Below are 13,427 nucleotides of genomic sequence, written 5' to 3' on the forward strand. Positions count from 1 at the left end.
ATTATTTCCACTGATAAAGGCCATATATGACTATAAAGCGAAGCTCCCCTCGTTCATTTCATTCCATGCTTTTTGTTAGAATATAAGAAAACAATCCTCAATCATTATTATAACATAAGAATTTTAATGTAATAATAATTTAAAATAATACTAGAGCAATCCAGGTTTAAATCACATCGACCACGAATATTAGCGGAATTTCTAAAAATGAACACTACTATGTGAGTTTAGGTTTAATTTTATTATTACTTCATAAGGTTGTAGGATTGGATGGTATAGGAATATAATTTGAGGCAAAGCACAACAACTGAAAGGGCTTATTATTTATTTCTGTTGACCCTTTAACCTGTGTTTGCATGCATGTGTATGGTTTAAGATTTAGGGTTTATTCTTTTCGGCTTTGACTAAATAAATTGAAAACTCTATGGTGATAGGGTGATAAATACGTTTATTTTTGGTCTATTAAAATTCACTGGATTTACCAAGCACTCTAGATTAAAATCACCTCAATTATAAACCTTTTGAGGACTAAATAGTTCAATTAGATCACTGGATTTTCTAGATTAAAACCACCTCAATTATAAACCTTTTGATGACTATAGTCCAATTAGATTATAATCCATAGTTCGCAAACGTGCTCTAGACTAAGAGAGGATTTTAATCATAATAGTGCTAAATGGATAGAAGATGGGCTATTGTTTGTGCTTGAATATTCTGAGGATGTAGGGCCAGTATATGATACTTGTGGAGCTTAAGATAGGTTTGCGTATTTTAATATTTTATAGAAGCAACTATGGAAATTGCTAAACAGAACTTGATCGTTAAAGAAAATAAAGTGCTTGATGAAACTGTGTTTAAAATCATTATAAGTGAAGCTAATCAAAATAGATATAACTTTAGCTGCATGACTATTTGTACTGCAAATTATTATTATTATTAAAGAAAAACTACTTTTGATGTTCCGCCCCCATCTTAATTAGTATCTTTTTAAAATATTCCAAATAACATCCCATGAAAAAAACTCACACCATGCGATAATTAAACTTGATCTCAAATGAGCGACGATTTTGGTGGGAAAAAGTTTAAGTGCTGAAATCATCTGACTATACCCCCACGTCCCAAAGCAACCTTCAGGTATTTGCTCAACTAACACGCGGTTTATAACTTATCCCCACTAACAAGTTTCTGTTGCGCTGTGCGAAAGCGTGCTTGACAATCAAACGAGTCCGCGAGCAATAAGAAAAAAAAACCAAACTAAATACGAATGCAATTCACTAAAATACGACGCAAATCAAACCAAACACAGAGATTTACATGGTTCGGCAATTGCCTACGTCCATGGGGAGAGGATGTGGATATTTTACTATATGGAGGAGAAATACAACGGGTTACAACTCACAAAATCACTCAAATATAACCCTAACCAAAGCTCTCAACTTCCTCAAAATATTTCCCTCTCAAATTGCTCAAAACAATCCAAAATCTCTCCTTAAGAAACCCTAAAAAATGTGTTTGTATTTATACCAAACACTAATCCAAAACCAACTTGGAAAAACAAACTGACCAAATTACCTGCTTCGCAGTCGACTGGACACAAGCCTACGGTCGACCGACCAGAAACACAAATTTCAGCCCTGTAAATAGCACACTTTCGGTAGACCGCACGATCGTGGCTGGTCGACCGACCCGAACAGGGTTTCGGACCTTGTAATGTGCACGGAATCGGTCGACCGACCAATGTCGTTAGGTCGACCGACCTGCAACCAAACTGTATATGCTCACTACAACAAAATACAACATTGCCGACGAAACAAAAACGTCGGTAAATGTTTAAAAAACGTCGGGAAAAATATTTCCCGACGCAAAATGCAGCGTCGCTAACGCGTCGCCAAAAGTGCGTCAAGGAAAGTATTTGGCGACGCAAATACACTACGTCGCCAAAAGTACACTTTTGGCGACGCGACATGCGTCGGGAAAAGTACATCTTTTAGCGACGCATATTATTTTGCGTCGGCAAAAGCATGCTGAATTTTTCCATATGCGAAACGGCGTCGGGAAATCTTGCACTTTTGGCGACATACTTAACGTCGGCAAAGGGCAATGCGTCGGCAAAAGTATACTTTTAGCGACGCAGAATGAAGCGTCGCTAAAAAGCTTATCTTTGGCGACGCATGATTTGCGTCGGCAAAAGTGTAGCTTTTAGCGACGCTCTATTCTGCGTCGCTAAAAGTATACTTTTGCCGACGCAAATCATGCGTCGCCAAAGATAGGCTTTTTAGCGACGCTCCATTCTGCATCGCTAAAAGTGTATTTTTGCCGACGCAAAATTACGTCGCTAAAAGATATTTCTTTTGGTGACAAAATATGACGTCGGCAAAAGTATTACATTTAGCGACTAAATATAACGTCGGCAAAAGTGTTACTTACTGACGCTTATCGACACTAATTTGCATCGCCAAAAATAATATATTTTCTGTCAAATACAAGCCTACACTGAATCTGAACATCCACAAAAATTTGATCCCATTCACATCAACATAAAAGTCTATTTTTCCATTTCCCCTTGAGCACTAAAAGCATTAATTTACAAACTTCCTCTTGCATACCCAAGTACATAATGTCTCTCAAAAACAGATTACATCAAGGAAACTAGAAACAACAATCTCAAATGTGTATCATTAATTACAAAGAACAAATGGATTTGATGGAGAATGTCCCGCTGATGATTGATTGGCTTCCCACCACTACAGCTAGTATTGCTATAGCAAGAACAGGCCATCTCACACTTTCTACATGCAAAAAAGAACAAAAAACATCACAAAGAGAATGATGCGTATGGGAGCTTTTAAACAAACAACTACTTTTACGACCAACTACCTCATTGAAGCGTATTTCCTCAAATTCAGACATAGTCAAACAGTTTGAGTTGGAATTAATGAAAAAAATAATTTGCAATGCGATGAGAATTAAAAAAAAAATCAGATACAAGGTCCTTAAAGATTGGAATCATTCTTCATCTAAGTATAAAATCTAGAATACGAGGATATAAATGTAATTATGCCAGACTCCACAATTTTGATCCATAACAAAGATTTGTAGGATAACCATCACCAATGAAAAACTACTGATTCCTGAAGTTCAATAAAAGTCAATCGAGATAACCATGAGGATTTAAACATATAATATGGAGAAAGGGCTTGATAAACATGAGGATTCCAATGAATGATGTTGTATATGCCAAGGGCACTAATGCATAATAGCCACGGATATAGACATAAGGAACAACCAGTTCTAAAAGGTGATCTAGACATAAGGAACAGAAAATACCTTTCAGTGGAACCTACTGATGACAGCCCATACAGTTAACTATCATCAGTTCTTTTTTCGAACAAATTGACCATTGGAATGTGGAACTCATCTTATAGCTGGTAAAAGAATGTTCTAACTTCTAATTACAAAGTAATCCTAGAAATATCAAGAATTTTAATCATGCGGATATAGTTTTTGGCAACAAGATTTTATTTCATGTCTGTTACGAATCAAAGAGAATATAAGATGTTTCTCAAGGATACTCCTCTTAACCTAATAGTGCAGCTCAAATGGCAGTGTTACTGCAAAAGGATCCAAATTTGCTTAACCCATCCTTCACCATTTCCATTATTGAGTGACAAATGGATCCATCCAAGTTTCTAAGTTTCTACAAAATATCTTATGAACTCTGACGTTCTTGGATCCAGTCCATATAGAAATACAGTCATCACCTAGAGATATAAAGCTTTTTTTCATTACTATGATTTCTGAAATATTAGGATTATATGCAATAAAAGAAAGATCAGCCCAATTTATCACCTGTCCTGATTTCGCAGTTTCTTATGACAACATTACTGGCATGATCCAAATGAATCCCATCTGTGTTTGGACTCTTTTCTGGTGCATGGATGAAGAGCTTTGAGAGTTTAACTTCCCTACTATCTTTTACTACTACATGAAATTGTTGGCTATCTTTTATTCTTAGGTTCTTCACCCTCAAGTAATTGCATGAAACAAAGGTCAATGCCTGTCAAAAACAATGAAACTCTTCTGTCATTTTAAGATATATAATTCAAGAGCTAAGCTGATTTCATACCATTGGAGCGCCGATGCAGGGCTGAAATAGTCAGGAAAATCAGAAGAGAGGATAAATCAGACACTGGCCTACAAGAATTACATGGTTCACTCAGTAATTAAAATAGGAGGAGAAGGTCACCAGAGTTTTATTTCTCTTGCAAGAGTTTTGCCACCAAATATGCCCATTGCCATTGATGGTACCTCCTCCTTCGACGACAAGGTTCCTCACGCTATCAAATACGATCCATAGCCTTCTGTTCTTATCGTTCCATTCGGATCGATTCAAAGGAGCAGCGAGGGTTCCCTTAATCTGATGCATCAATGAAATATCAAAACCAACATCTTGTACTTTCTTCCAAGCTCAATTAGTCAATGCTGATGGATTTACCAGAAATGTGACAGGAGACTTGCAAGGGCCAGTGAAGTTGAGTTGCTCAAGCAAATATCTCCTTCTCTTGGGCACCACAAGCACAGCTGATACTGAAGATGAGCAGGTTTCTTTCCAGGCTTTTTTAAATGCCTGCGCCAGCACAAACAATTCTTTATTTTTCTTCTTGTTTTGTTATTTGTTATTATTATTATTATTTTTTTTTTGAATCCAAAAAACATAGTTTGAATGGTTATGAACTTACCTTGCTATCATCGGTAGCTCCATCGCCTTTGGCGAAGTGATCATCCACACTCACAACTCTATGGCCTTCTTCAATGTGGCTTGGAACGCTTTGGCAAGAGCAGTTATGGGTGAGGAGAGTGAGGATTGACAGAATTAGAAACTTGGATGGATCCATTTGTCACTCAATAATTTGAAACATATTGGATGTGGTTGTTCCTATGCATTTTGTTTTGCTGACTACCTAGTTGTACATGATGGAGTCCTTGTGGTTTACTTGACTCCAACTATTCACTCTGCTTTGATTTTGGAATATGATAATTTGAATTAATCAGTATAATTATCCTGCTCTCTTTTTATATTTCCTGTACATTTTTCAATAAACAATTACCTTTTAGAAATCATTAGATAAATTTTCAGTTGTAAAGTATCTATTTCTTCAGGCTTAGAGGTTATCGTGCATGACGTTGCCAGTTATGTTTCCTTTACTATGTAGCAAATCTAGTTCTATTTTAAAGTTGCACTGGGTCTAGAATTTCAAAACAGTGTTCTAGCTGAAAAAGAGTTCCTGCTCAAGTTTTATTCATCCTTGTACAAATCAAAGCTAGTTTCTTTTAATTACCTTTTATTTTCTATTCTATATAAGGAAGCCTCTTCCTTGTACAAATCAAAGCTAGTTTCTTTTAATTACCTTTTATTTTCTATTCTATATAAGGAAGCCTCTACTTTTGGGGTGTTTATGATCAAATTGATACATCTGCTTTTATCCTAATTTAAAAAAAATTTAAAAAATTCAAAGCTATGTCGTGTTCGATCAGGTATACATGCATATTTATATGCATATTCGACAGGATATGAACACATACATTTGCAGATTTTTTTTCTGTTTACATCCATAATTTTGATAGGTCAAAAAAAAATACTTCTATTGATTTGCAGACGTAATAATTACCTTTAAAGAGTATCAGCAAGCAGAACAAACTACTCTCAAGTTCAGTATGAAAAAAAAACACAGTGAACATGAAGAATAATAAAACAAAAAAATTCTAAAAACAACAGGCATAGAGATCGTAGATGGCTTGCATAATACCTGAAACAATACATTCAGATACCTGCAGATATATCAAACTCTATCCACATTGTACAATATCAAATTACCAACTTATGCAATGAGATAAACATAGGGGAAAGCTTCACTTCCTCTTAAACTGTAACTTAAATCCTAAGTAAAGAATTCTGAACAGTTGATCCTAGGCTATTATAATCATTGATCCAAGTGAGAGCTAATGACTCTTAGCCAAAACCCCTCAAGTACTTGAGAATCTCCTGCAACTAGAGAGATCCTTATTTAAACTCCCCACTTGTGCATTTTATATGCCAATGTGCACTGCATAAAGATCTCCAAAGTGCGATATTTCAAAATGCATGCTTGCCACCATCATTTGATGAAAAAGGGAAAGTTGACTTATAAGTTTGAAAAGAAAAAGCTGCAAGAATGTACCTTGTATTTTCCCCCCTATTAGTTTCAAATCTAGATAGATCAAAAATATTCGACGAAAAATACCCGAATTAAGGTTGCTGAATTAAGGAGAAGAATTATTAACAATTTTCTTCAAAATAATGTTTCCAGCCAATGCAAATAATTCAGACTCATCGTCAACAAAGCATCCCAAATTAACAAACAATTTGAGGAGCTCACTTCAGATATAATTGCTCATTCTACTAATACGTCCAACTACATCGAGGGGAAGGAAGTGTTTACTGCACATCAAGAATCATGACCCAATAGAAACCCTAGGGTTACAATTGAAAGCAAATGAATACATCGGCGAGATTCAGTACCTTCCACGGTCCTGGGGGCGATTTTGGCAGCAGGAGGAGGCGGCGAGATCCGACGGAGGCGGCGGTGAGCTTCGACGAAGGCGGCGAACTTTCAGAGAATTTGGGGGCGATTTTGGCTCTTCGTCAAAATGAAAGGGGGGAATTTTCCCTCCTTTTATTTCGCGGAGGGGGGATTTGGATTTTGGCTCTTCGTCAAAATGAAAGGGGGGAATTTTCCCTCCTTTTATTTCGCGGAGGGGGGATTTGGTGGTGGGGTTTTGGCGACGCGGATAAATAAAATAGCGTCGCTAAAAATATGACTTTTACCGACGCTAATTATAAACATCGGGAAAAGAACACTTTTAGCGACATTAGCCTAATACGTCGCGATAAATGCATATTATTAGCGACGTTAATTCTAAAACGTCGTTAAAGAGCTATACTTTTGCCGACGAAAATGAAAAAATGTCGGGAAATCCATAACTTTCACCGACGCTAAGTTAAAACGTCGCTAATAATATACACTTTTAGCGACGCTTATTATAAACGTCGGGAAAAATATATTTTTTGCCGACGCTAACTAAAAGCGTCGGGAAAAACACAATTTTTGGCGACGTATTTAACCATGCGTCGGGAATAAGCGTCGGGAAAAATGTAATTTGTTGTAGTGGCTGATTTATCACATTTTCCTCAATTCTTTCGTCATTTTCAACAATTCTCCACCTTGGCGAAGTGTTCCCAAAACTGAACTGACACCAAACAAGAGCACTACTGTGTCGTCTCATCAAATCTGGCTGCACCAATGTGGTTGCCTACGTACCCCCTCTCCCAAGGGATCAAACCGCCTGTAGACTGCAAGGTGCATATCCAACACACCGGCGATGGGTCAAAGTGAACACATACCCCGTCTTCGATCGGCGTTTATCCAAATCTCTAGTGTAGTACGAATCTGTGTATCCAATACATAGTTGCCCACCTCTAGTGTCCCACTCAAAAAATAAACCAACGCTAAGAGTACCTTGAATGTACCTTAAAATCCATCCCACGACATCTTAATGACCCGGACCCGGGTCATGCATGTATCTCGAAACCATGCTCACTGCCTGTGATAAATCTGGCCTCGTACAAACCTTGACGTACATCAAACTTCTAACTACGCTCGCATATGGAGTCTTCGACATCAACTCTCTATCTTCAACTGTCTTCGATGAAAGGTCAGCTGAAAGCTTCAAATGAGCTCCCTATGGTATACTAACTGGCTTCGTCTCCATGCTCACATTGAACCGCTATAGAATCTTCTTCAAATAAGCCACCTGTGTAAAATAAATTCTGCCATTGTCTCTGTCTCTGCCGATCTCCATTCCCAAAATATGCTTCGCTTCACCTAAATCATTCTAGACTCGCTCGAAAGCTGAATGTTCAATCTATCTATGGCGGTTCTAAAAATAAAAGTAACCAACATGTCATCAATATAAAGCAATAAGTAAATGTACGCACCTCCATATTGAAAGCACCCTAATGCCACTAGGAAAGAACCCTAGAGGGGGGTGAATAGGGTTTATGCTAATCTAATCCGATTTATGCCACTTTAAGAAGCTATTAACAAAATATCCTAGCAAGAATGATATATTATAAATATATGTGCAAGGATATACAAATAACACAAGGGTGAAATAAATTACTAAACAAACAAGAGTGATAGTGCACAAATAAACAATGAAAACACAATATGATCACGGAGTTCGGACCTTCCGTCTTACGTCTCCGCTCCTCACTCACGGGGAGAAATCCACTATTACACCAAGTTTTCAACGATCACCCAAAAACGTTTACATCATACAATATCGGTTTTCAATGCTCACCGATCAACGTTCATAATCTCACAATGTAACTATACTAACTACCACCTCAAGTGTTGGTCTCTAGCCCGTGTTTCCCTCAAGTGTTAGGAATTAGAACCTCTCTCTAGGTATTACCACCTACCCCACTCCTCTTGAGATGACCCTGTCTCTCACTACACACTTCTCTTGGTGTATTAGGGTATTACAAAGTGATCTACACAATTAGGCTCTCTACAACAAATGATTGTTCTCTAAACAAGGTGATAACTCAATTAAGCACAACTCAAAGTTACAATATCTTATAACCCTAATTATACTATGTATGAAAATACTAAAAGCTAAAGTGGGTATGTGTAACAATAAGATTTAATAAAACAAACTAAACTCAAATAAATCTAGCTTATGGAAATAAGAATCAAACATATAAATAGCTAGATAAGAGTTTAGAAAATTTTCTCTACATGATAAGAGAGAGAGAGAGAGGGAGAAGACTTAAATGCTCAAACACAATTGATGATCTTCCTCAAGCTCTTGTGAAAATTGCTTCACAAACAAAACTCTTAAATACTCATTAAAACAAACACAAAATACCCTTAAACTTGTTTTAAACAATTCTCCTAGTTAAGTTTTTGGTCTGAGGTATGAGGGGTATTTATAGAGACCCCAAGACATAAGAAAAACAAAGCAAAAAGACTAAAAACCCAAAACAGGACAAAGCTGGAAAAACTAGCCGTTACAGTATCAGTCAACTGATGACTTTCATCAGTCGACTGATGAGCTGATCGTTAGAGGCATTTTCAGCTCATCAGTCGACTGACGATATTTATCAGTTCGACTGATGGATCATCAGTTGACTGGTCAGTCGATCAAAATAAAACAGAAACTTTTTGTTGATTCCAAACATATTATTTAGTCGACACATCAGTCGACTGATTTCATCAATCGACTTACCAGTCGACTGATAACAGGTTATCACCCTGAATCAAATAGAAAAACTGAATTTCAAACCCCTTTTAAAAATAGCAAATAAAATCATAAAAATGTAAAACTTTGGAAAATAATTATAGACATGATAATACACATGTTACAAAAACACTAGACAAATAACATCATTTTGCATAACCTCTCATTTGTATAATATCATAATTTTACAAAAATGTCCAAAAATAAGAAATTAAACATACATGTTTTTGACATATTAATTTAAACAAACTTTTGAAACTTTGTAAACTGATTTTATAGACTTAATAACATATGTATAAACTGATATTAAAGTCTATAAACTAATAAAATAATGTTTTCATAAAAACACCAATATTTTGATAAAATCAACAAATATGTGTGTGTGATTAATATGAGCTTAAAATATTAACACACAAGTATAAACCTATACTACAAACACTATAAACTATATACCCAAGCTTGAAGGTCTTCAACATAGCTTGACTTAGTAAACTTACGGATGAAGCTTGAACTTGGATCTTCAACGTGAATTGCACTGCTTCACTCCACTATTCCGCCAACCTCCATTAGATATGATCATAAATGCTTGATTCCATCCATCCTCTAACTTATTGTTTGCCTAAAATAAATACAAAATACAAACATTAGACAAATAACATTAGTTATAAATTATTTGTTAATCATCATCAAAACAAAAGGACCCAACACATATAACTGTTGGATCCTAGAGGGGGGTGATTAGGGTCAAGAGGCTATAATTATGTTATTTGTTAATCATCATCAAAACAAAAGGACCCAACACATGTAACTGTTGGACCCTAGAGGGGGGAGGGGGGGTGATTAGGGTCAATAGGCTATAATTATGCAATAAAATTAAGACAAGCAAACCATAATATTCTAATGCAATCAAAATAGAGGAGAAAGGGTTAGGAATCGTTATCATGTGACGCGCGATGTGTTAACGAGGTTCGGTCCGCTAACCTACGTCCCCGCTCCCCACTCTCGAGGAGAAATCCACTACACAACCCGGTTTGGAAGGCGGAACTTCGTCTACACAGCGATCCCCTCACGATCTCACACTACACAGTTGATCTCACTAGATCACTCCCATACAATTGATCTACACAAGATCACACTCTCAAGATAGTAGAAATGGTGTAAGACTCTCTCTTTACAACGTCCCTATGACAAAGAGAAAGAGCACACTGAAGCTGGGAAGTGAACATACAAAAAACACAGAAAGAACAGGTTTGAAAATTTTGCTCAGTAAAAACAAGGTCTATGGTTTTTACAAAAGCTGGGACGCTGAGGAAGAAGAAGAGGTTGAGTTTAAATAGGAGAAACCAGCTGTTTAAACCCATACCCTTAATCCCCCAAAATCTGAAAACAAACGTCGCTGAAATCTGTACTGAGCGGCACAGTAAAAGTACAAAAATTACTGTTTGAAAAACTTGGAGGTCGATCGAAAAAACTTGCGGTCGACCGCGATCCAGATCCGAAACTGAGAATCAAGCAGAGACTTCTTCGGTCGACCGGTGCGGTCGACCGATGGAAATTTCGAGCTCTCGGTCGACCGCACCGGTCGTCGACCGACAAACTCTCTGCTGCCCACTGACGAATGATCATAGGTGCGGTCGACCGGTGCGGTCGACCGCATTCTGATACATTCCAAAAAACTGTTTTTGACTCACTTTAAAATATTTGTAAAATATTTATTTGACCTCTGAAAATTACGAAACTTTGTAAAATATTTTTAATACTAAAAACAAATTGTTTGGAAAAAGAATTTTGCAGATAGGTCCTCATACTTGTGAAAAATAGTATTTTATGAAAAACACTTAAAAAAATATAAGTATGAAAACGTGTGTGTGATATCCCAATGGCTTCAAGTGAAATCAATAACTCTTTGCCTACATTCTAGCACTAGAGAGAAAAATAAAAAACTAGCTAATATCCTCATATAGAATGCAATTCTTGAGTCTTGATATAGCTTGAGTTGGATGAAGCTTCTATTTGAATTTGTTGTTCTTGAAATAACGTTGCTTCACCACTATGCCTCCTCCTCCTTTGGATATCATCGTTGTAGTGCATATTCCATCCAATCCTCCATTTGTGGTACAAACAAGCTTGATATATGAATTCACTATATTTGTACTCAATAAGCCATTAGTACCGATAATGGTGGTTGTAAAACATCATTAAAACATAAGGGCTAACAATCTTCCCCTTTTTGATGATGACAACCAACCATTATAGAAGAGCAAAAGTAAATATAGCTTATAGATAGGTACTCCCCCTATCTATGAGCTCCCCCTAAGTATGTGCAACAAATGAGGAGATTTCTCTCCCCCTTAGTCACCATCAAAAAAAAATAGGGTAAAGAGAAAAGCATACAAAAATGCAACTAAACAAGCAAGCAAATAGAACTTTCACATCATGCACAAGCCCAAACCATTTCTTATGCGACAAAAATCATCCTCACCAAGAGGCTAAGTAAATATCTCCGCTAATTGAAATTTTGTGTCAACAAATACTAGAGATACATCTTGTCTCTCTACATGATCGCATAAGAAATGATGACGCATATCAATATGCTTGGTTCTAGATTGCAAAACTGAATTTTTGGAAATATTTATAGCACTAGTGTTATCACAAAAGATTTTTATATTTTGAAAATTCAAATCATAGTCAACTAAGCATTGTTTCATCCATAAAACTTGAGCATAACATAAGCCGGCGGTAATGTATTCCGCTTCCGTAGTGGACAATGCAACACAATTTGGTTTCTTGGATGCCCAAAAAACAAGTGAATTTCCTAAGAATTGGCATGTTCCACTCGTACTCTTACGATCTACCTTACATCCGGCAAAATCGGCATCACAAAAACCATATAAATTAAAAGAGGTGCTTTTTGGATAAAACAAACCAAGATTAAAAGTTTCATTAACATACTTAATGATCCTTTTAACCGCAATTAAATGAGATGCTTTAGGTGATGCTTGAAAACGTGCACATTCACACACACTAAACATGATATCGGGTCTACTAGCGGTGAGATAAAGAAGACTACCTATCATACCTCGGTATAGTTTTTAGTCCACGTCTTCACCACTTTCATCCGCATCAAGCTTAACACTTGTACTCATGGGAGTAGGCGCATGCTTAGAATTCTCCAAATTGAATTTCTTCACCAATTCCTTAGCATACTTGCTTTGAGAAATGAATGTCTCATCCTTAGTTTGCTTGACTTAGAGCCCGAGAAAGAAAGTAAGCTCTCCCATCATGCTCATCTCAAATTGATCTTGCATAACCTTAGAAATTTCCTTGCACAAAGATTCATTAGTAGCACCGAAAATGATATCATCAACATATATTTGAACTAAAATGAAATCATTTTTTCTTTTTCTCACAAAAAGAGTGTTATCAATTGTTCCTTTTGAAAAACCATTTTCAACAAGAAAACTAGATAGGCGAACATACCAAGCTCTAGGAGCTTGTTTCAACCCATATAAAGCTTTTTGAACCCGGAAAACATGATTAGGAAAAACATGATCTATGAACCCGGGGGGTTGCTCAACATATACTTGCTCTTCTATAAAACCATTTAAAAAGGCACTTTTAACATCCATTTGAAATAATTTGAAATTTTTAAAGCTAGCAAATGCCAAAAACAGCCTAATAGATTCCAACCTTGCAACCGGTGCAAAGGTTTCATCATAGTCTATGCCCTCCTCTTGATTGTATCATTGGGCAACCAAACGAGCTTTATTTCTAGTAACAATGCCATGTTCATCAAGTTTGTTTCTAAAAACCCATTTAGTACCAATAACACTAGCATTGTTAGGTCTAGGAACTAATTTTCAAACATCATTTCTTTGAAAATTATTTAGTTCTTCATGCATAGCCAAAACCCAAAATTCATCATTTAAAGCATCATTAAGCTTTTTAGGTTCTAGTTGAGATAAGAAGGCAACATTACCACACTCACTCAAAGCTTTTGAGCGAGTAATTACTCCTTGTGAAGGGCTCCCAATTATTTGTTCCTTTGGATGGTTTGATGCGAATTTCCAAGCTTTAGGAAGTTC

The 13,427-nt window shown here is 36.5% G+C and overlaps 1 protein-coding gene across 4 annotated transcripts; it reads right to left on the reverse strand.

Moving 5' to 3' along the window:
- Positions 2,507 to 6,623, reverse strand: LOC109849306 (polygalacturonase-like). 4 transcript variants are annotated; one of them, XM_020419115.1, is made up of 7 exons: positions 5,409 to 6,620; positions 4,740 to 5,339; positions 4,496 to 4,627; positions 4,247 to 4,417; positions 4,127 to 4,147; positions 3,850 to 4,057; positions 2,507 to 2,789 (listed from the first exon to the last, which is right to left on the reverse strand). In XM_020419115.1, the coding sequence occupies exons 2-7, from the start codon at positions 4,893 to 4,895 to the stop codon at positions 2,683 to 2,685; spliced, it is 795 nt and encodes a 264-aa protein (XP_020274704.1). In that variant the 5' UTR covers positions 4,896 to 5,339; positions 5,409 to 6,620; the 3' UTR covers positions 2,507 to 2,682. The 4 variants fall into 4 exon arrangements, with proteins under 4 accessions (XP_020274704.1, XP_020274705.1, XP_020274706.1 ...); XM_020419117.1 differs by having other exon boundaries at positions 2,696 to 3,761; positions 5,409 to 6,623; XM_020419118.1 differs by having other exon boundaries at positions 2,703 to 2,785; positions 5,409 to 6,622.

Source organism: Asparagus officinalis, chromosome 7, assembly GCF_001876935.1.
Source record: "Asparagus officinalis chromosome 7, Aspof.V1, whole genome shotgun sequence".
Taxonomy (NCBI): Eukaryota; Viridiplantae; Streptophyta; class Magnoliopsida; order Asparagales; family Asparagaceae; genus Asparagus; species Asparagus officinalis.